This window comes from Dermochelys coriacea, chromosome 6, assembly GCF_009764565.3.
Source record: "Dermochelys coriacea isolate rDerCor1 chromosome 6, rDerCor1.pri.v4, whole genome shotgun sequence".
NCBI classification, from domain to species: Eukaryota; Metazoa; Chordata; order Testudines; family Dermochelyidae; genus Dermochelys; species Dermochelys coriacea.
Genome location: NC_050073.1, coordinates 68,554,093 through 68,574,789, shown reverse-complemented (window position 1 = coordinate 68,574,789; position 20,697 = coordinate 68,554,093). Strand labels below are relative to the sequence as shown.

The following is a 20,697-nucleotide window of genomic DNA, read 5'->3' as shown; positions in this document are numbered from 1 at the left end:
TCATTTAGGCTATGTTTGGTGGGGTCTCTGAGCCAGTGTTCCACCCCAAGCCCGAACATCTATGCCTCAATTAAACAGCCTAAGTCAGTTGGCACAAGCCAGTCAGTCTCCTTAACCTAAGTCCAGTTGGCACAGGCCAGTTGCAGGTTTTAATTGTAGCGTAGGCATACCTAAAATTTGTTCCCAGTAAGTCTTTTGTGATAACTGTCCGTTTCTAGAATTAGGCATCACTGTTTAAAAGGCATCCCCAGGATGTGAGATGAAAATGTGGATGGGAAAAGAATCGTGTCAAGATAAGAAGATATTTTTGAAATGTTTCAAATGGATCCATGAAATACCAATCTTTTTGTAAGGAAATCCTTTGTACTTACATTAACAGGAGTGCAAAGGTTGCAAGGCTTGCTTGGGAATTTAAAGTTAGATACTGTTTTAAGCCATAGTTCTGCAAATTAGATTCACACAAGCAGTTCTTTCCACTTGTGTGGAATCCCTGGTGAAGTCGAGGGTTCTGAATTGGCACAGGGGTTCATCCATGCACATTCAGTATGCAGGATCAGAGCTGAAATTTTTATATTTTCCACTGGAAAAACTGCCGTATAACGAAGGTACAAAAAGTGAATTTTACTCCAAATGACTGAGGTGTGGTAGCTCCTGAATTATACTAATTACTGAATAGTTATTGAGTAAAAACCCAATCATTCCATTGAAGTTTAATACTCCTATAATTGGGCCTCAATAGTTTTCTTTGTGACACTCTAATTTCAGAGTGATCAAAGGATGGCTTTTTGTTGTTGTTGTTGTTTTTGGAAGCATAAATTAGAATTGGTGCCAGTGAGCTCAGCAGAGCACTGGAAAATATTTAATGCCCTTCTGAAGTGTAATGTTTCAGAGACCGTTGGATCTGTATGGCTATGCATGTTTATCAGGAAAGTCAACTGTATTCAAAACCATCTAGTTCTGTCTAGTTCTTCTGTTGTATAGAACTATTCCTAATTATAGACGGTCAATTTTTCTGTCCATCGTTCTCTCAAACTGTTTCAAAACTATTTCTCTTTCAGCTGAATAGAACTATTGAATAAGACTTTTTTTTTTCTTCAGAATTTACTCTTTATTTTCCAGTAAATAGGGGTGGGTGGAGGAATCTCAGCCCATATCTTTGCACTCCTCCTGTGTACTTGCACTGTAGAATGGAAAATGTCAAGATTCATGACTAAGACTCGGGCAGCCACTGTGCCAGGTGCACCAGCAGCGGCTGGGGCAGTCTAAAGCCACTGTGGCCCTCCCCTTGCCCCCCAGCAGCAGAGTTTGGGTTTGGAAGGAAGTTGGGGCTCTGGGTGGCACTTACGTGGGGGGCTCCCCAGAAGCGGCAACATCCCCCTCGCTCAGCTGCTAGGCTATGCAGAGGCTCATAAGAATGACCATACCGGGTCAGACCAAAGGTCCATCCAGCCCAGTATCCTGTCTACTGACAGTGTCCAATGCCAGGTGCCCCAGAGGGAGTGAACCTAACGGATAATGATCAAGTGGTCTCTCTCCTGCCATCCATCTCCACCCTCTGACAAACAGAGGCTAGGGACACCATTCCTTACCCATCCTGGCTAATAGCCATTAATGGACTTAACCTCCATGAATTTATCTAGTTCTCTTTTTTTAAACCCTGTTTTAGTCCTAGCCATCACAATCTCCTCAGGCAAGGAGTTCCACAGGTTGACTGTGTGCTGTGTGAAGAAGAACTTCATTTTGTTTGTTTTAAACCTGCTGCCCATTAATTTCATTTGGTGGCCCCTCGTTCTTATATTATGGGAACAAGTAAATAACTTTTCCTTATTCACTTTCTCCACACCACTCATGATCTTGTATACCTCCAGCATATGCCCCCCCCTTTAGTCTCCTCTTTTCCAAGCTAAAAAGTCCTAGTCTCTTCTCATATGGCACCCGTTCCAAACCCCTAATCATTTTAGTTGCCCTTCTGTGAACCTTTTCTAATGCCAGTATATCTTTTTAGAGATGAGGAGACCACAAATGTACACAGTATTCAAAATGTGGGAGTACCATGGATTTATACAAGGGCAATAAAATATTCTGTCTTAGTTTCTATCCCTTTTTTAATGATTCCTAACATTGTTTGCTTTTTTTGACTGCCACTGCACATTGTGTGGACGTCTTCAGAAAACTATCCATGATGACTCCAAGATCTCTTTCCTGATTAGTTGTAGCTAAATTAGCCCCCATCATATATTGTATGCGTGCGTGCGTGTATAGTTGTACGTATAGCTCCCATTGCGTGCCCCTGCCCCCTCCTACATCCAAGCTCTGCTGCTGCTGGGGGGGAGAGAGAAGGCGTGAAGCCAGGTAGGGAGCTTCTCCCCTGCCCACAGCACCTGGGCTGCCCTCCCCCAGTACCCAGGAGCCCCCCACCCCAAGTTTTATTCACTGGTATTTTTAGTAAAAGTCATAGACTGGTCACGGGCCGTGAATTTTTGTTGACTATCCGTGACTTTTACTAAAAATACGCGTAACTAAAACGTAGCCTTATTCGTGACCATTCAAAGTGGTTTAGTGGCCCCAACTTTACTATAAACAGATTATGGGTAAATGTGGCTGGATGAGTTCATCTGTAACCTTTTAATTTTGTCATAGCCTGGAAGAGGGGTTACATTCCCAGTAAATCTTTTAGTAAAAAATTCACGAATTTGATCTACTCTAGAAATGGGTCAAAACTGGAACATGTCCTGGCTGGATTTTGTAGTGTTCAGATAAATGCACTAAATCCAAATACCCACTAGTTTAAAACTTGGTTTTTAAGAAGTACAAAACTTGACGACTAAGCCTTAATTTAAATGATCTGCACTTATTCAGTACCTTTCATCCCAGAACCTCAAAGTATCTTCAAAGGTGAGTAAATGTAACTCTGTAAAAATTTAGCAAAAGAAGAAACCATAAATAAGAGGTTAATGGACTTGCCCAAAGTGATACTGCAGAAGATCAGTAGCAGAATGGGAATACAAGCAAGGTCACATGAGATCCATAGGCTAATCTAATCACACATGCTGGCTTCACAGATGAAATCCACATCTGAATCCTGCCTATCTGTAACTCTATTACTTTTTTGTTTCTAGATGACCCACCTCAAATATTGTGGAGTGCAGAGCAGCGCAGAAGGCTGTTGGACCCTCTGCCAGATTCATTGAGTAATTCTCCAGGTTTTTGTTCAGAGAATGGGCCCTTGCCTGTGATGGAGCTGGAGAAAGAAATAGAGCTGGGTAAGCAGTAAGAGACCCTAGTGTGCTGGCATTCTATTCAAACTGGCTTAGGTTTTTTCCTTCAGAATGGATTCCAAACTGTAAATTTTGAAAAATAACCTGGCAGTTAGATATTGCAGTTAAAGTGTTAGCATGTTGCCTCCAGAGATCTTAATTTGGACATGCCATGGATCCAAAGGGCAAGCTTGCCTCTGTCCTTTGTGCAGTCTCTCTGGAAGAGTACCCCATTAGCACTAGCTTCGACACCCCCACTTTTTTGCAAGAAAGAGACCCACAGCTCAAGACTGGGCCCTTTGGCTTCAGCACTTCTTTGTCACCATTGCTCCTCCAGTAGGTCTAAATGAGTTTAGACTCCTATCAGAGGCTTATCCCTGTTGGAGCTATGCAACCAGCAGATATTTTCAGCAATGCAAGGCACTTTTCAAAATAAGCCAATATTTATTAGTCAACTGCAATACAGTATTTTAGGGTCCTTAAATTTGAATGAAAAAGCAAAACATGTGCATGTCTCTGCTGGCAGTCCAAACTGCCTTTCTTGTCCAAGCATCCAGGATTCAAATCTCTCCCACTTCACAGGGCAGCAGAATTATAAATACAGTTTAGGCAACCCAAATCATCATAATTAGAGCTTGGAAGAGTGTCTTCAGATGTGTGCTTTTTTTTTTCTCTCCCTTCCTTGGTTAATGTCTTGTCATTGGTCTTCCATTGTAACTCCCATTCATATGTTCAGTTTTTTTCACACCAACCCAAATATGCCTACATGGCCAACACCAGTCTCTGGCCAATCTCCTCAGTCCCATTGGATCAAAACTCAAAAGTGAGTGGGGAAACCAATATGAATGTTTTTTTTCATAAAGATGATACAGAAATTTGCCACATTCTCCATATATGTACTTCCTGTGATCTCTTCTAAACTTAACTTTCACGATAGGGAATGAGATTTACTGCATCAAACGGGAATACTGGACCAATGAAGACTACAAGATGTTCTTTGGTATTCTATCCAGCTTTGCCGAACTGGATGCAAAGGGGTTTGCAATAAAGGTAAGACTGGTCACCATATGCACATCTGAACCTTAAAGAGTTAAAACTATCAGCTCATCAGGGTAAAATCTGATCATGGCAGTTGAATGAGTTTGGAATATAGAATTATTTAAGATCTTGCACCTTGCTCTTGCAATAGAATAGCAGTTCTGGCCCTGTGTAATCTGATTTCTCAGTAAAATGGGAAGAGCTTCCTGAGCTGTATGTGAGGATGGGCATTTAGGTTTACTCCAACAATAACTTTTTTTTTTTTAAATGTACCTTTTTATAGGTGTATTCTCAGCCTGTGCCTTGGGATTTCTATATCACACTCCAGTTGCAGGAGCGTCTGAGTACTGACTTTGACCAAAGCTTCAGTGAGAACTGCAGCTGTTTCTTATACCTGGATGGCTGTGCTATTCTGCATAGGGAGATAAATCGCTTTACTCTCTCGGTCAGTGCAAACAATCTATGTATGATCTAGGAAGACAGAGATGTTGGTTCTTGCTGGATGTGAAGCAGATTCAAGGGGCCTGGAATGTTAGATTAAACATAGGGCCCTAGCTAAATGCAATTTTGATGTATGTTAGCAAGAAGTATGTTTGCTATAAATATTTTTAGTTTTACAAAGGTGGTATCTAAGAAGCATTCTCACTCCTGGGTTTTGTGCTCCTCAGTATGAGACAAGGAGTTCAAAGGGCTTGCCTACATAGGGACACTCAGGAAAGTAAAGGCCAGGTCAGCTAAAGGTGTGAAGCTAATGTGCATAAATTGAAGTGTGTGTGAAACTCTTGGGTGGATGCTCTCATTCAGAAGTAAAGTGGCCAAGGGTTTTGCTGTAGCTTAACCCTGCAAAGGCCACTTTGGTCCTGAACGAGAGCATCTACACAAGGGTTTATCACACTTTAATTTATGCACATTAATTTCACGCCTTTAGTTGACCTTGCCTTAACTTTCCTGAATGTCCCTGTGTAGATGTGGCCTAAAACTTCTTGGTCGCTAGGGGCATCAGTAGTGACTTGAGGCATGAATCACACCACCCCCACCCCCCAGAACTAGTGTCATCTAATTTTAACTGCAGCCCTGAGAACTCTCATCTAGATTTCCAGTCTGCTCTGGCTGGGGGGAGTAGTGTTAGCATCTTGCTGGAAGGATGCATGTTTAAATGCAGTTTTGACTTGCACAGTTTGAGCTTTAGCATATACAGGGCTTAAAAAATAAAGGCCAACTTCAGCCTTCAGTGAAACCTTTTTCCACACAGATTCTTCAACTATTTATCAGTAGAGTCTGCTGAGAACTTGCAGTCACTTAATGTCTGCTGGGTTTGTTGTCTGGTTGGAAAACTGATCATGTATGTGTCTGACCAAGGAGGGCTGAACTGGAGAAGCTTCCTGGCTTCTCCTTAGAGCTGTCTAGAAAAAGTGAAAGCTTGTATCATAGGATTGTTCCTGCCTGCTGCTCTATCTCTTGACAGAAGAATGGTTCCATAGTGGTTTATATTTGTTTTTTCTGTCTTCAGGATATGATCCAGTGCTGTAAAGATATCCCTGAGGAAGTGATTATGCTGGTTGTTTACAATATCCTGGATGTGGTGCAGAAGCTACACAAAGCGGAGATTGTCCATGGAAACTTGTGTCCAGATGCTCTCTTCCTGGGAGACAGGTTGGTAGCCTCTTTTCAGAGACCTGGAAAAATGCATTATATTCAAGCTCTGTCCTGAGCCTTGTGCTGTTGTAACTCCCTTTCTCCTATGCAGGTGAATAGTGACGTGGTTCACTATTTCAGGAGTAGGAGGGCAGCAGGCTCGGAAAGTTGATGTGGAAATCTATAAAAGGCATATATGAAGGAAGGGGGTATTCCTGAAGAAAATACTCCATTATATAGTTACTATTTTAAAATTAGCAAGTTCACATACAGATGTATTAGAACACTACAACAAATCAAAATTGTGGAAGTAAAATGACTTGCCATTGTGATTAAATATCTGAAAAGAAATGTAGAAGGCTGAGGTTTAAAAAACATGAATATTCTAGTCTGGAAATAGATTAGTCAGTTCTCTTTGCAGCCAGCTTCTAAAGCCTGGCCTACATCACTCAGCGATGTGAAAAATTTTGCCATAGTGCAATGTAGTTAGGTTGACCTAACCACCACATAGATGCAGCTAGGTCAGTGGAAGAATTCTTCCGTTGACCTGACTACCTGCCTCTCGGAGAGGTGGATTTAACTAAGTCAGTGGAAAAACCCCTTCCACTGATGTAGGAAGTATCTAAACCACAATGCTACAGCAGCAGAGCTGTAAACTATGCCACTGTAGTATGTAGACATTGATTCAGAGGACATCAGTTTTCCTCCTCAGGTTCTTGATGAAGGAAGCCTCTTTCCAAATGTATAGCTCCTTCACATTGTTGCTGAGGTTGCTTTCTTGCACATTGCTCAGCTCATCCCCCTCAATGGCCTTGCTGTCTAGATCCCACATGAAACTCAGAAGCAGGGAGCTAAGGAGCAACATCTGTACTTTTATAATGACTCATACAAGCTACTTCAGTCCTTGTCCCTTTCTCTCCTCCCCAGCTTCTTTAGGATTGTGTCCTTGCCTAAACACAAATTCACCTGTGAACTGGTGGAATTTTTTTTTTTTTTTTACCCCCCAGATAATGATCTCTGCAGTAGCATAAATCCTGAATAGGCTCACCAACACACTGAAGTAACTCTGGAGCTACGCTAATATAAGAAAGTAACTCCATCGACTTCAGTGGAGTTATTCTGGATGTACACTGGTATAATGGAGATCAGAATCTGGCCCAATGACTAAACCCCATAAATGCAACTAATTTTTTTTTAAACCTCCTTAGTGGCAAAACAAATTTAGGTCCAGAAAAAACCCTAAAACACCCCACCATTGTCAAGTCTCATGTCCTTTCATGTCAGAAGGGACCATGTGATCACCTAATCTGAGCTCCTGCACATTGCTGGCCAAGGAACATCACCCACCCGCTCCTGTAATAGCCCCCTAACCTCTGGCTGAGTTACTGAAATCCTCAAATCATGATTTAAAGACTTCAAGTTACAAAGAGTCCACTATTTACACTAGTTTAAACATGCAAGTGCCCTGTGCTGCAGAGGAAGGTAAAAAAAACCCAGGGTCTCTGCCAGTTGGATTTGGGGGAAAATTCCTTCCCGACCCCAAGTATGGCAATCAGTTAGATCTTGAGCACGTGGGCAACACCCACCAGCCAGACACCTGGGAAAGAATTCTCTATACTAACTCAGAATCCTCTGATGGGTTCCCTGGAGTGCAACCTGGAACTAGGATACCACTGAGGCCTCTGTTTTACCAATCTGGGCTCCCTCTCGCACTGTGATTGTGACAAGTTGAAAACCCCTCTAGGTTCTGCACTCTCACAAACATTTACAGGCAGGGACACCCCAAGCTGAGTTTCATGAGTGGCTGGTGAAAGCATTCATGTACCAACAATAGAGAGGCTCCAGCCAATTCCCCACAGCTCCCCAGCCTAAGACCCCAGAAGTGTACCATCTTGCCCTGGTCAGAAGCTTGACCAGTGTAAGCTTATTGTCCAGTCCATCCCTCTCTCAATATGGAGAGGACAATGCACCAGCCCCTGTTTCTGAGCAGACTTCCCTTTTGAACCACACTGTTTTAGATTTAAAAAAAACCAAACAAACCGATTTTAACTACAGAAAAATAGATTTTAAATGATTATATTAATAAGTATATAGATCAAAGTAGACTACCTAAGAAATTAAACAAAATTGCAATTTGAGGTCTATAAACTAGACAGGATTTGAATCAAGCAGTTTCTCACCATGACGGTACAAACAGTTCACTAATCTTCCATACTCAGGCTGGGATTCCTCCTTTTCAGCCTGGGACGACTACCTCTCCAGTCAGTCTTTGTACTCTAGTCATGTTGTGGGGGAAGTGAGGCCAAGTGGTGATGTCACTTCCCCCTTTATAGCTTTTGCCATGTGGAGGGAACTTCATTGTCCCAAACAAAGCGCCAAGCACAGTTAGTAGAAAAGTACAGGCACAAGATGAAGTTCAGTATCACATGAGCTGGTCACATGCCCTTGCATGGTTTGATGAGTCATAGCAGGGGCCATTACTAAGACTGTGAGTCTGTCATGTATTCCATGACTTTCTGTGACCTCTGACTTCTGCAGCGGTCCTTGTGGCTGGCCTGGGGGCCATCTGAGCAGCTTGGGCGGCCCCTGGCCGGCCACACCAATCGCTGCTGGGACAGTCTTGCGCCACTGCGTGCCTCCCCTCCAACAGCAGCAGGAGTTTGGGTGCAGGAGAAGGCTAAGAGCTGAAGCAGAGGGTTGGGGTGTAGGAGGGGGTGAAGGCTCTCGGGAGCGCTTTCCTCAGGGGGGCTCCCCAGAAGCATCAGCGTGTCCTTCCCTCAGCTCCTAGGCACAGGCATGGCCAGGCAGTTCTGTACGCTGCATCTGCCTGCAGGCACGGTCCCCACAGCTCCCACTGGCCGTGGTTCCTGGCCAATGGGAGCTGTGGAGCGGGTGCTTGGGGATGGGGGCAGTGTACAGAGCCCCCTGACCACGCCTCCGTGTCCGCCTAGGTAGGGGCCACAGGGACATGCTGGCCGCTTCCGGGAGCCATGCAGAGCCGAGTGGGGAGCCTACCAGCTCCCCTCCCCGTGCATCCAGCAGCAGCACAGGTCCTGGGCCACATGCCCCCCCAGCGCCCCCAGGCTGTCCCCTGCCCCAGAGCACCCGCGGTGCCCCTGGGCCACCCTCTGCCCCAGAGCACTCATGTTTTAATCAAGGGTATATAGTACGAGTCATGGACAGGTGACGAGTCATTAATTTTTGTTTACTGCCCGTGACCTGTCCATGACTTTTTTGCTAAAAATACCCATGACTGAAACGTAGCCTTAGCCATTATCCATATTCTGGCTAGAACATCCACAGGAAAGTTCATCAGGTGGAGATAAGCTTCTTCCATGGCCAATTGTGTTCACTGATGGGCCATCAACTTGATTAGTCCATTTACAATATGCTGGCTAGACCTGATATAAACTACCTTGTGGGAGTTACCACAGGAGCGAACACGTTTGAAATACAGGTACATAGTTAATATTCATAACATCAGATACAAAAATGATGCATGCATACAAATAGGATAATCATATTCAGCAAACCATAGCTTTTCCATTGAAACCTCAATGACCTAATTTATATAAGAGTGATGTATCTGGGGTTGCCAGGCTGTTGCTATGGGGTACAGAGTGTCACAACCTCCCCATCTAGTGTCTCATCACCAGCCATTGGAATATTGCTGCTAACAGTCGCAGATCTACTACATGACATTGTAGGCAGACTCATCATACCATCCCCTCCATAAACTTATCAAGCTGAGTCTTGAAGCCAGTTAAGTTTTTTTCCCCCACTGCTCCCCTTGCAAGGATGTTCCAGAACTTCACTCCTCTGATGGTTAGAAACCTTTACCTAATTTCAAGCCTAAACTTATTGATGGCCAGTTTATATGCATTTGTTCTTGTGTCCACATTGCCGCTTAACTTAAATAACCCTTCTCTCTCCCTGGTATTTATCTCTCTGATATATTTACAGAGAGCAATCATATCTCCCTTCAACCTTCTTTTGGTTAGGCTAAACAAGCCAAGCTCTTTGAGTCTCCTCTGGTAAGGTAGGTTTTCCACTCCCCTGCTCATCCTAGTAGCCCTTCTCTTCATCTGTTTTAGTTTAAATTCATCTTTCTTAAACATGGGAGACCAGAACTGCACACAGTATTCCAGATGAGGTTCCACCAGTGCCTTGTATAATGGTACAAACACTTCCTGTTTCTACTGGAAATACCTCGCCTGATGCATCACACTGGTGGCTCAGTCATCCTGTGATCAATCAATACACCCAGGTCTTTCTCCTCCTCTGTCACTTCCAACTGATAATTCACTAGGATAAGTGTGTGAGCTCATAATTACTAGTCATGTGTATTAATAGTAACATTGCCAATGTGGCAAAACCACAATATATTACAATAAAACTTAAAACTAAATCCAGAATTTTGAAGTATTAAAATACACAAATGCAAATTTAAAAAAAAAACAACCAAGTAAGCCATATAATTACTGTCTCTTGCCTTTTCCTTATTTTAGTGGCTGGCCGTGCAAACGGGGCAATCGTTTAGGTCACAAATATGCTGTCAATGCCTAATAAATATTTACATTTATTCTATTTTCTGAGCGGTTGTAGGAAAAAGATATCCAGGACAAAAACACGGCAAGCCTTTTTGACCTTCAAGTGGCAGTTGCAATTACAATATAACAATGGGGTAGGTCTTCCACTTTCCCAGAGCCACAGGGAAAGAGAGGGTTTACATTTCTCAATGCCAGTAATATCGCCTTCTAAGTAAGCTGTCTGCATAGTGTGACAAAGTTCCTCCTCTGCCTTGGTGGGTCCTGCACTTATTGGTCGATTTTCTGACCTCAGAGGTTTATGGCAGTCCTCAGTTTGGCCACTTTCGTGGCTCAATCTGCCATTCACTCAGCCTCATCACTGGCTAGTATGGGGAAAGGAAGAACAATCCCCGCAGTCTCTGCTGATCCACTAGGTGGATCAGGGAACAGGCCAGAGACCTTCCCCTTTGGTGGAACCCGTAGTCCAGTTCAACTCCTCCGGTATCAAGTAGGGAGTTGGAGGGATGGGGGGAACCCAGGCCCGCCCTCTAACCGGGTTCCAGCCCAGGGCACTGTGGATTGCAACTGTCTACAGTTGGCTCCTGTAACAGCTGTGTGACAGCTACAACTCCCTGGGCTACTTCCCATGGCCTCCTCCCAATACCTTCTTTATTCTCACCACAGGACCTTCGTCCTGTTGTTTTGATAATGCTTGTACTTCTGAGTCTTCCAGTAGTACAACTTCTCATTCTCAGCTTCTTGTAGCTCCTCACCCATGCACCACAAACTGAAGTGAGCTCCTTTTTTAAAGCCAGGTGCCCTGATTAGCCTGCCTTAATTGAGTCTAGCAGCTTCGTGATTGGATGCAGGTGTTCTAATCAGCCTGTCTGCCTTAATTGTTTCCAGAAAGTTCCTAATTGTTCTGGAATCTTCCCTGTTACCTTACCCAGGGAAAAGGGACCTACTTTACCTGGGGCTAATATATCTGCCTTCTCTCAATGCCTTGGTAGATTATAACTTGTTTCTCAAAGAAACAGTGTATTGTATAATAATTTAAGGTTATATTCTTACTGTATTTATTTAGCTACAGAAGATTGATTAGCAAGCGGCAGTTAAGCACAGGATTTAAAATCAGTTATTTAAACTTATATTTTTATTCTCTCTTTTTCATTAAAGATACTGTTTGGAACATTTTGATCAAGATAATGATCAATATCATTTCCAGTCTTCGTTGACGAGCATGTCGTCTTTTTATCTTTCTTAATAGGAAAAATAAAATCTTACTGGCATCAAACCCCTCTCCCCGCCCCCCCCCCCCCCCCAAAAAACAAAACAAAACAAAACAAAAAAACACTCCTGTAGCCATCTGGCCTGACCCTGTCACAATAGATTGAAATCAGAGAGCCGTAAAAGCCTTCCTTAACTTGTTTTTGGACAAACTTTCTAAATACCTGGTGTACCTGGTGAGTCTTTTAACAAGGGAAACCAAATCGACACGTCTGTAGTGGAAACAACCGCTGTGTCTAGCTACTTATTAATGTCCTCTAATCTCAACTTGATTAGGGATTTAAATCTAATTGTTTCCAATTCTGAAAAGCCTAGAGAGAATACATGAAATTTTAACCAATGAAACTTACTGAAAGAGCCCTTCTGAGCTATTCCTCTAGGCATAGCCTTGGCAAACATTGGCATACTATAAATACTAAGTCAAAAATCGATACTACAGTATTGCACTTTGGACGGAATAGAATTTATGCAGGTCTCTGCTCTAAGGGAGGGATAGCCCAGGGTTGTGAGTTCAATCCTTGAGGGGCCATTTAGGGATCTGGGGTAAAAACTGGGGATTGGTCCTGCTTTGAGCAGGGCGTTGGACTAGATGACGTCCTGAGGTCCCTTCCAACCCTGATATTCTATGAGAGCAGCTGGAATGTTATTTGAGAGAACCAAGAAATCTCTTTGGAATCACTTCATTCCTGTGGTATCATTCCATTTCCATATTTCCATGCCCATTTAGAATTTGAGTGCATACCTTAGCACAAACACTCTAAGGGCTGGTGCAATTAAGTTGCTTTCATGAGCCAGGTGAAATGTAACACTGATTTGAATCCTTCTTTTTTGCTACCTGAATATGTTTATCTTGCAGCCCTTGTTTATGAGAACCGGATACTCAGGTAGTGGAAAGAACTAACTTGTTCAATATATTGCCCATAAATCCTGCATTTGTGTAACCTCAGTCTTTGACTAAAGTTTTGGGAGTAATTTATCAAAGGCCCTCCTGTTGACAGTATAAACCAAACACATTTAATAAACACCTCAATCCACTGATGTTGTGATAGTAGAACAATATTGTCTGCATATAAGACACAGAAAATCCATGATTTATAGGGAAAATACTGATTCCCCTTTAATGCTAAAACAACATTAATATTAAAGTTAAAGAAAAGGGACTCATAATTATGAAGTAGGCCCACAATGTACAAGTATTGAAAGAGGAATGACTAGGGATCTTGATCTGGATTCTATTCCTGGTACTGCTACATATGTTACCTTGGGTAAATCACTTAATCTGTCACCTCTCTGTGTCTGTCTCTCTCTAACTGTAAAACGGAGAATATATCTAATGGATTAAACTTCACAATACCCCATTCATGTTTGAATTGTTTTGAGATCCTTGGAGAGAATGAGATAAAGAAGTTCAAAGCATTATATTAAATTTTCCTCTTGTCACAGCATCTCTTATTTCAGACCCTTCTCACTGTGATACACGTATATCCAAGATGGGATTATCTGTGTAAAGCAATTTTCCCCTGTAGGCAAAGCTTGGAGATGCCAATATATCAGGAAAAAGAAAAGGAGTACTTGTGGTACCTTAGAGACTAACAAATTTATTAGAGCATAAGCTTTCGTGAGCTACAGCTCACTTCATCGGATGCATTTGGTGGAAAAACAGATGCGAATACAGACTAACACGGCTGCTACTCTGAAACCTAGTATTATCAGGGTGAGCCTTTTTTAGTAGCCATTCTTAAACTAACCATTGGAGGGAGCCATTGGCATGGCTAAGATTCTTACCTGCAGCACAAGATAATAAAAGGAAATTGTTCAGCTTCTTTGTCTTCTATGTTTCCTTCGAATTCTTTCCTTAGGATCTGTGATCCATTTGCTAATAATGAGATTACCACTGCTTTGAAGATAGTGGACTTCTCTTACAGCCTGGATGTGAGGTTGCAGCCTAGAGTGAGTTTACTCAACAGCTTCCCAATAGCTCAGACCCAGCATGGACAACAGATCCTAGCCAAGTGCTCTCTTCCTTATCAGGTAAGTACATATTAACCCAGGGTGATTGCTATGAATGCCCATTGGCAAGTGTCTTCCTTATCTGAAGAAACGAGATGGAGACTGAGAGAGTTAATATTCTAAGCTGAATTTTGTTGGATATGTGTCCTGTGTTTATAGATCTTATCTAATTAAGCAACATCTTTCACAACTGCCATAACTCTTCAACAAAAACCCTTCAGCTGGACCCTGTGTATTCTACATTAGCTGAAGAAACTGGCATTGTTAAGTTAGGGCAGTTGTGTACCTACATTCATCTGATAGCTAGAGTTCATTATAAATGGCTAGACTGCATCTCAATCTGAAATGCTAAACAAGGATTTTGCTTCCTATAGTAGTTTGCTTTGCTTTCCTTTGATTAGCTTAATTTAGCTTGCTGGAAATCCTCACAAACCCACAATACAGGGTTAATGGGTACAGAAGATGTTGTAGGACATCTCTAGTGGCACTATTGCTATTAAAAATGCTGTTGTGCTGTATTGAATGGATGTGGAGGAATGGCGAAATGGCTGCAGAGATCAGCAGAAGCAGTTTTCTAACCCTGATTGTTGTGGTTTCAGGTAGACTTGGTTGGTATTGCAGAAATAGTGCATTTGATGCTGTTTGGGGAGCACCTCCAGGTTTATCAAGAAGATTCCCTCTGGAAAATCAGTCGGAATTTCTCCAAGTAAGTGTTTCATCAGGAATCTCTGAGTAGGTAAAGGCAGCTTTAGCTTTCTCCCTCACCTCTGTGTTGCAGCTTTTGTCAAAGCTGAACATAAATTCAATGCTATTAGTTGGTAACAGTAGTGCTACAGTATATTGAGAATTCAGTTTCGAATCTAATGGACTTGTTTATTGTAATGGAACTACATGGACTCATTAATGCTTTCTTGACTCCCTTACACCTATTTACACTTTAGACACCCTCACACGTTAGTAACTTATTCACCAAAGAGCTGAAAGAATGTGTAAATTAGTGTGGTCTAATTTATTACATAATTTTATACCCCTTTTCTGTCCTCTTAATATGAGTTACACCGTCTTAGACTCCCTCTGAGTCAGTAGGCAATTTGGAGCTGGGGGGGGGCAGGAGGGTATTACACATTAATAAGTGGGCATGATTCTGTGTTGTTACCATTTCATTTTTCAGTCTTTCCCACTGTGCTGTGTGCTATGCTGTAGTGTGGGCAGGGTGAAAGAGACTGATTCAGGGGTCCTGTCAGGGCGGGAAATAGTATAATTCAATTTAAAGATTATATCATGCATACACAAAAGGGGCAGAATTAAGGTTGCATGGGCAGCTCCCCTTTGCACACTAACCTGTTAACTTCCAGGCAGCAAGAACCTGCTTTCCTCCTCACCTCCTGTAGTCAAGGTCTTGGAAAGGGACAGCTTATGCAAAGGCCTTTAATCCTTCAGGGAGTTCCAACTTGCTGAGCCAGCCATTCAGCCATCTTATGGGCATTGGAGCTGGTCCCAGGCTGTCACTTCCAGTCTTCTGCATCAGCTATGGTTTCCTGCCTAGGTACTGTCTCTGAGTAGAGATTTCTCAACATTTTGAACCAAAGTCCATAATGGTTTTTCTTTAGTCTTAGTCTTATTCGTCCCCAATGTGTTCTTCAGTGACTTGTCCTGCTCCTCCTACAATGGGTCTGGTTACTGTTAGACACACAGTTTTGTTTCCCATACTGGAGACATCTAGTTTGTCACTGTTTGGCCTCTGACCTTCGATGAATCCTAATCCATCTGACCCTTCAAAGAATTAGATGAATTAGTCAGTATTGAGGGAGCTATAGATCCTCATGCACAGTGCCCAGCTCACAGTGAATCTTCTTTATTTGGACCTCCTCATGTGTAGGGTTTGAATTTCAACTTGACCCAAAGTTTCTTTTTTTCTGTTTCTGTAGCGGCTCCAGTAATGGTTGTTCCCTTTTTCTCATCTCCCTGCTGCTTTAGAAATTGTTAATGAGAATTGGGCACAGGTGGGCAGAAGACTTAATGTCCCTACTGCCACTGCTTGTAACTAATCAGCAGCAGAACAATGTTTTCTGTAACTGAAGTGGACACCTAAATTATTGCCTGATGTCCAAGTCTAACTTTTTCCTTAGATTCTACTATCTCCTCTACAGATCTTGCTGATAAGCAGCTATCCACTTGGAATTCTTGACTTTTTCCACTAAAAAGGATCCAGGAAGGATTTTTTTCTGCTATATCTTGATTGTGTCCTTTTCTGGGCATCTTCAAAGGGTGCTCCAAAGGTGACTAGAGGTAGCCATTCATACCAGTATGCCACAAATTTTGGTGAACTGAGTTTCCCCCTCCTAATATCTCATTCTCCTGGACATTATTTTAATGACTAGTTTGGAGAAGTTACTTCTGCTATTCCTTCATCTGCCCACTTTCTCTGTTCTGAAAGTACGTCTTTTCTCATTGCATCAGTTATCTCTTTGGCTTCTGCATATGTTTATACAACCATTGCTTAGATGCAGTATTGTCATGCTAATTGATAATTAGTCTACAGGAACTGCAGTACCTGTTCACAGGTTGGGAGTTGTCTCTAGCCACCAAGATTCTGTTTGTGATGCCTCTTCGTGTACATTGAAAAATCTGTCCTTTGAGTTGTACAGCAGAAAAAAAGTTTTTTCTTTAGAATCATAGAATATCAGGGTTGGAAGGGACCTCAGGAGGTCATCTAGTCCAACCCCCTGCTCAAAGCAGGACCAATCCCCAATTTTTGCACCAAATCCCTAAATGGCCTCCTCCAGGATTGAACTCACAAGCCTGGGTTTAGCAAGCCAATGCGCAAACCACTGAGCTATCCCTCCCCCCATAGTGATTTGTCAATAGATTGATACATTTCAAACACTTCTGTTTTCCTATATATTGTGTTAGTGTTTTCACATTGTACCCCTGAAGTTATTTAATCTTGAGTGGCAATTTATTGCACCAGTTTTCATATGAGACTATTACTTGGAATTCTTGTTCTCTGAAGAGAGAGACATGTGGTGGACCTATGGGTGCCACTTACCCACCCACTGTTCCTTCAGGTGGAGAGGAATTCACTTCTTTGAGTGCTTTAGTTTCAAAAAGAACCAAAAGGGAGTTACTGACTGAATCATTGATGTAGGTTGACTTTTGCTCTCTGCTCTCAGACATTCTGGCAGTTCAGGTCTTTGAGCTAATTAAATGTGACTTGCCATGAGAGGACTTGTGGACAAGTGATCTGTTGCATTATGTATCTTCTAAGAACAAGAATTACAGTAATATTTTTGTAAACCATACTATTATAACTATATATTTTTAAGGTGAAGTATTAAATCAGTAGCAGCAGCAGCATACCTTCAGGAGTGCGGCTCATAGTGTGGGAGTGAGGAATCTGCAGTGAGTCTGGATATTAGGATCTGCCAAAGAAGGCAGACTCAGCTTTTAGTGTGTCCTACTTTTGCATACAGAGTGTGTAAGTCTTTCTCTGGTTATATGGGCCATTCAACACATTCTATGGTTGCAGACTGCTGTTGACAATGCCAGTTTCCCACTGCAGGGACCCTTTGCCCTCAGAAGGTATTGCACAGATGGAAAAACTTTCATTTAGTAAGTTTCAGCAGAGGGATATTGATTAGTGTTCAGTATGGTCCCATGTGCCCATTCAAGCATGGGTCAGGAGCATCGTGGTAGTGATACTTGTAATTCCTGTGAGGAGAGCGCTTATGCTAGTGGTTTTTACCAGTTGCATGTGGCTTTTTGAGGAGGAAGAAGGCATTATTCTGTCCTGCCTACCAAAGGTGCCATAAGTGGTTTCAGAACTTACTTGAGAGGAATAATTAGAGGATTGCTTTCCTGGAAAAGTGCTCTGGGCATGTAGGGGAATAAGAAGTAAAAGGAGAAAATGACTTGCTTACACAAAAGCTTGTGGTGAATGCTGGATATCTTGGCCCTGAAAGATCTCAGAGTTTAGTTCCCTTTTAAAAATTCACTCGAGAGCTATTTTGATTAAGAAAATTTTGGGCTGAATAAATGGGTGAGTGACTGGTGGTAAAAATGTTGAGTTGATGGAGCTACTTTCTCAAAGTACAGAGATGTTTGGAATTCCAGGACCACACGCAGAATTTAGATTTGGAGGAAAGATAAGATTTAAACATAAAGTAGAAATCTCTGAAAACGTAGACAACTTGCATTCCTAACTTGCTGACTTGATTTAGTAACAAAGGTATGGGAAAAGTTGGAATCTATTATTTTGCTAGAGTGTTTGTCTAGATAAGGAGCTATAGGCTTGAAACCATTTCTTCTCCTGTCATCTTTAAGAATCCCTTGAATTGACTATTAACATACTAAAATCTCCTGCCCTTATGGTAAACACAGTTGGTGCTATTTTTATTAAAAGCATATTTCAATTGCATTTTTAGTTCTGGAACTTATCTCTGGGGCCCATGAATCTCACAGAATTGTGTGTACCATGTCCTCCCACTATGGGATTCTGGGAAACTGGAAATATCTAGGCTGATGTTGGTTGTCATGTAAACCTGTTAAATGGATCATTAGGGTAGAATGTTTGCCACTGATCTTTTTCTAAAGATCCCAAGTTATCTAATCTCCTCAGCCCTACCTACTGGGCTCAGTCTGCCTATAGATTTTTTTTTTTTTTTTGGAGGGGGGGGATTTTTTGTTTTAGAAGACCCCATATCAATTCACAGTTGCATGACATAGTGCTGTTCAGACTGCTGCTGCTAATATGGCTGCTGTAAACTCTCTTCTAGCCAGCTGCTTGCAGCTGAGCTGTCCCTTTTGAACAGCCAATGTAATTTCTAGCTTGAAGGAAGAAATGCTTCACATGAGGCAGCATTCTCTAGTGCAGTTCTTAACTGGGGCTCTAAGTTTTTCAGGGCGTTCATTCCTCTTCTTCTCCTTCTCTTCCCCCCCAGTCCCACAGAGCTAAAGCTGGGAGCGCGCACACACACACGCACACAGAGCTGTGGGCCTCTTCTCCCTACCCTTCGCCGCCCCTCCCCCCCCCCCGCTGGACCCTTGGATTTTTATAGCATGTTGTGAGGGCCTCATGGGGAAAAAAAAAACATACTTCCTCACAAGACTGAGAAGCAAAGGATTCCTTTATTTGAATTAGAGCTCTGACACTGATCCTTCTTGGCCTTAGTAAAGTCACTCAGCCTTTTTGTTTTTGTTTTTAATATCTATTTTAGATATCGGGAAATTACCCCACAGGGGACTTGACAGCTAGTGTTTCACAGACAATTGGCTGCGAGAATGCACGCACATTGTTCTGGTAGATGGGCAGAATGGAGGCTTCTAGCAGCAATCAAGCCACTAGCTTATTTGGACAGTTGTCTCTTGCAGAGCTCTCTTTTAAATGCTGGTAATCCTACAGAGACCTAGCTGGGCTCTGCTGCTCCTGTAGCTGAGAGCTGGGGAATATTTTAAGGTTCTTCAATATCCACATCCAGCCTGTCTCCATGAAAGGGATCTGCCAAGTTTGGTGATGTCAAGGAATTACCTTACTAACTTTTCCCAAAATCCTCAGGCTAACCCTATGTAAAATGGTAAATAGGTATAAGATATGTTGGGGTAGGAGGTGGTGAAAGTGTTTCATTGGCATGCACCGAAATGCTAAGGTTGGCTCTGTCTAGTTCCTGCACGCAAGTCCATTTGTCAAGGGTAAAGAGCCTGCATATACAAGCTTGACAGCACCCCTCACTTTTTCTTTACACAAGCTCATCTGAGAGTGGAGCTGAATATTATTTTAGACTGCCAAGCCTCCACAGCGCTTGCAGAGCTGAACTGAAGCAGGAATTGTGATGGAGCTGTCATGTGGGTGGATGCTGTTCTCATTGAAAACTGTTTTGTATGTTTTTAGGACTGTTGACAGTGATTTGTGGAATAAATTCTTTAGGAGGATTCTGAATGCAGATGGTAAGTCCACAGTGCCTATGCTGAGGGAACTAAGAGAGGAAATGAGTGGCATGTTTAACAGCTCTGTGCAAGAATGGTTTTGTGGCACCTTAGCAAAATTGGAAGAAACTTTTTCAACTTGAAGAACTTCCTCTGATCCCATGTAGAAAGGCAACCAGCAGCCCCTTTTTACCCATCTCAGGGGGAACTTGCTGTTAATACTGAGTATGCAATATATCTTCAGTGCTAAAAATGAAAATTGGTTGCAACTGTTTCTTCAATACTTTAACTCATAATAAACATTTAACAAATTCTATATAATATCTAGATGTCTCTTAAACCTGGTGCATTAACTAGATATGTACAGAAGATGTTTTAGCCATTTTCTTTACCATACTGTTCTATGCCAGCCAGCCTCATGTATGACTACTAAATGTATGTTTTAATACCTAAAGCACATTCATGAGTTCCTCCACCTTTGTCCTGTTTTTTTGTTCTGTTCTCTATATATGCTGTTAATCACTGCTTAAGTAATAAACCTATGTTTTTGTAAGCAACTCTGTCTCGTGAAATTTTACTGCCAAGTGGCCTTCAGAACATATTTGACTTGGTTTCTGGAGTCATAGGACTGAGTCTGAGTGACATTTCTGACTAATTGGGGGATTGTTCATGGTTTTACTAGATGCATATAGCTATCCTTTGGGTGGCTTTTACAATCATCCATTTTTTATCTTGAGCTGATATTCCAGTTGGAAACGCTCATGGATCATTGAAATAGAAGAAATGCCTCACATACAGTAAACATCCCACTAACCAAGTTAAAATACAGAATTCATGAACTATTATAAAGCAGCCTCACTTCCTTCTCATCATGTTTGTAGAATGCCCAGCAAATTGAGGCCTACCACGATCTAAAAGTTATAGTTCATGGTTAGGTTTCCTTTTAAAATGTTTTGCTCTTCATTGCAGCTATTGCTTTGGCACTTGGCTTCATTGGGTCTGCTCCTCCACCCCCCACT

The 20,697-nt window shown here is 42.2% G+C and overlaps 1 protein-coding gene across 2 annotated transcripts in view; it reads left to right on the top strand.

Annotated features, from left to right (window-relative positions):
- Positions 1-20,235, top strand: part of BUB1B (BUB1 mitotic checkpoint serine/threonine kinase B) — a 44,782-nt gene extending 24,547 nt beyond the window's left edge. For both annotated transcript variants that reach the window (XM_038405941.1, XM_038405942.2), the window contains exons 17-23: positions 3,120-3,263; positions 4,195-4,307; positions 4,579-4,740; positions 5,806-5,948; positions 13,606-13,777; positions 14,356-14,462; positions 19,644-20,235. In XM_038405941.1, coding sequence (XP_038261869.1) covers positions 3,120-3,263; positions 4,195-4,307; positions 4,579-4,740; positions 5,806-5,948; positions 13,606-13,777; positions 14,356-14,462; positions 19,644-19,821 — 1,019 coding nt within the window. In that variant the 3' untranslated portion in view covers positions 19,822-20,235. The remainder of the gene's footprint in view (positions 1-3,119; positions 3,264-4,194; positions 4,308-4,578; positions 4,741-5,805; positions 5,949-13,605; positions 13,778-14,355; positions 14,463-19,643) is intronic.
- The last annotated feature ends 462 nt before the right edge of the window (positions 20,236-20,697 follow it).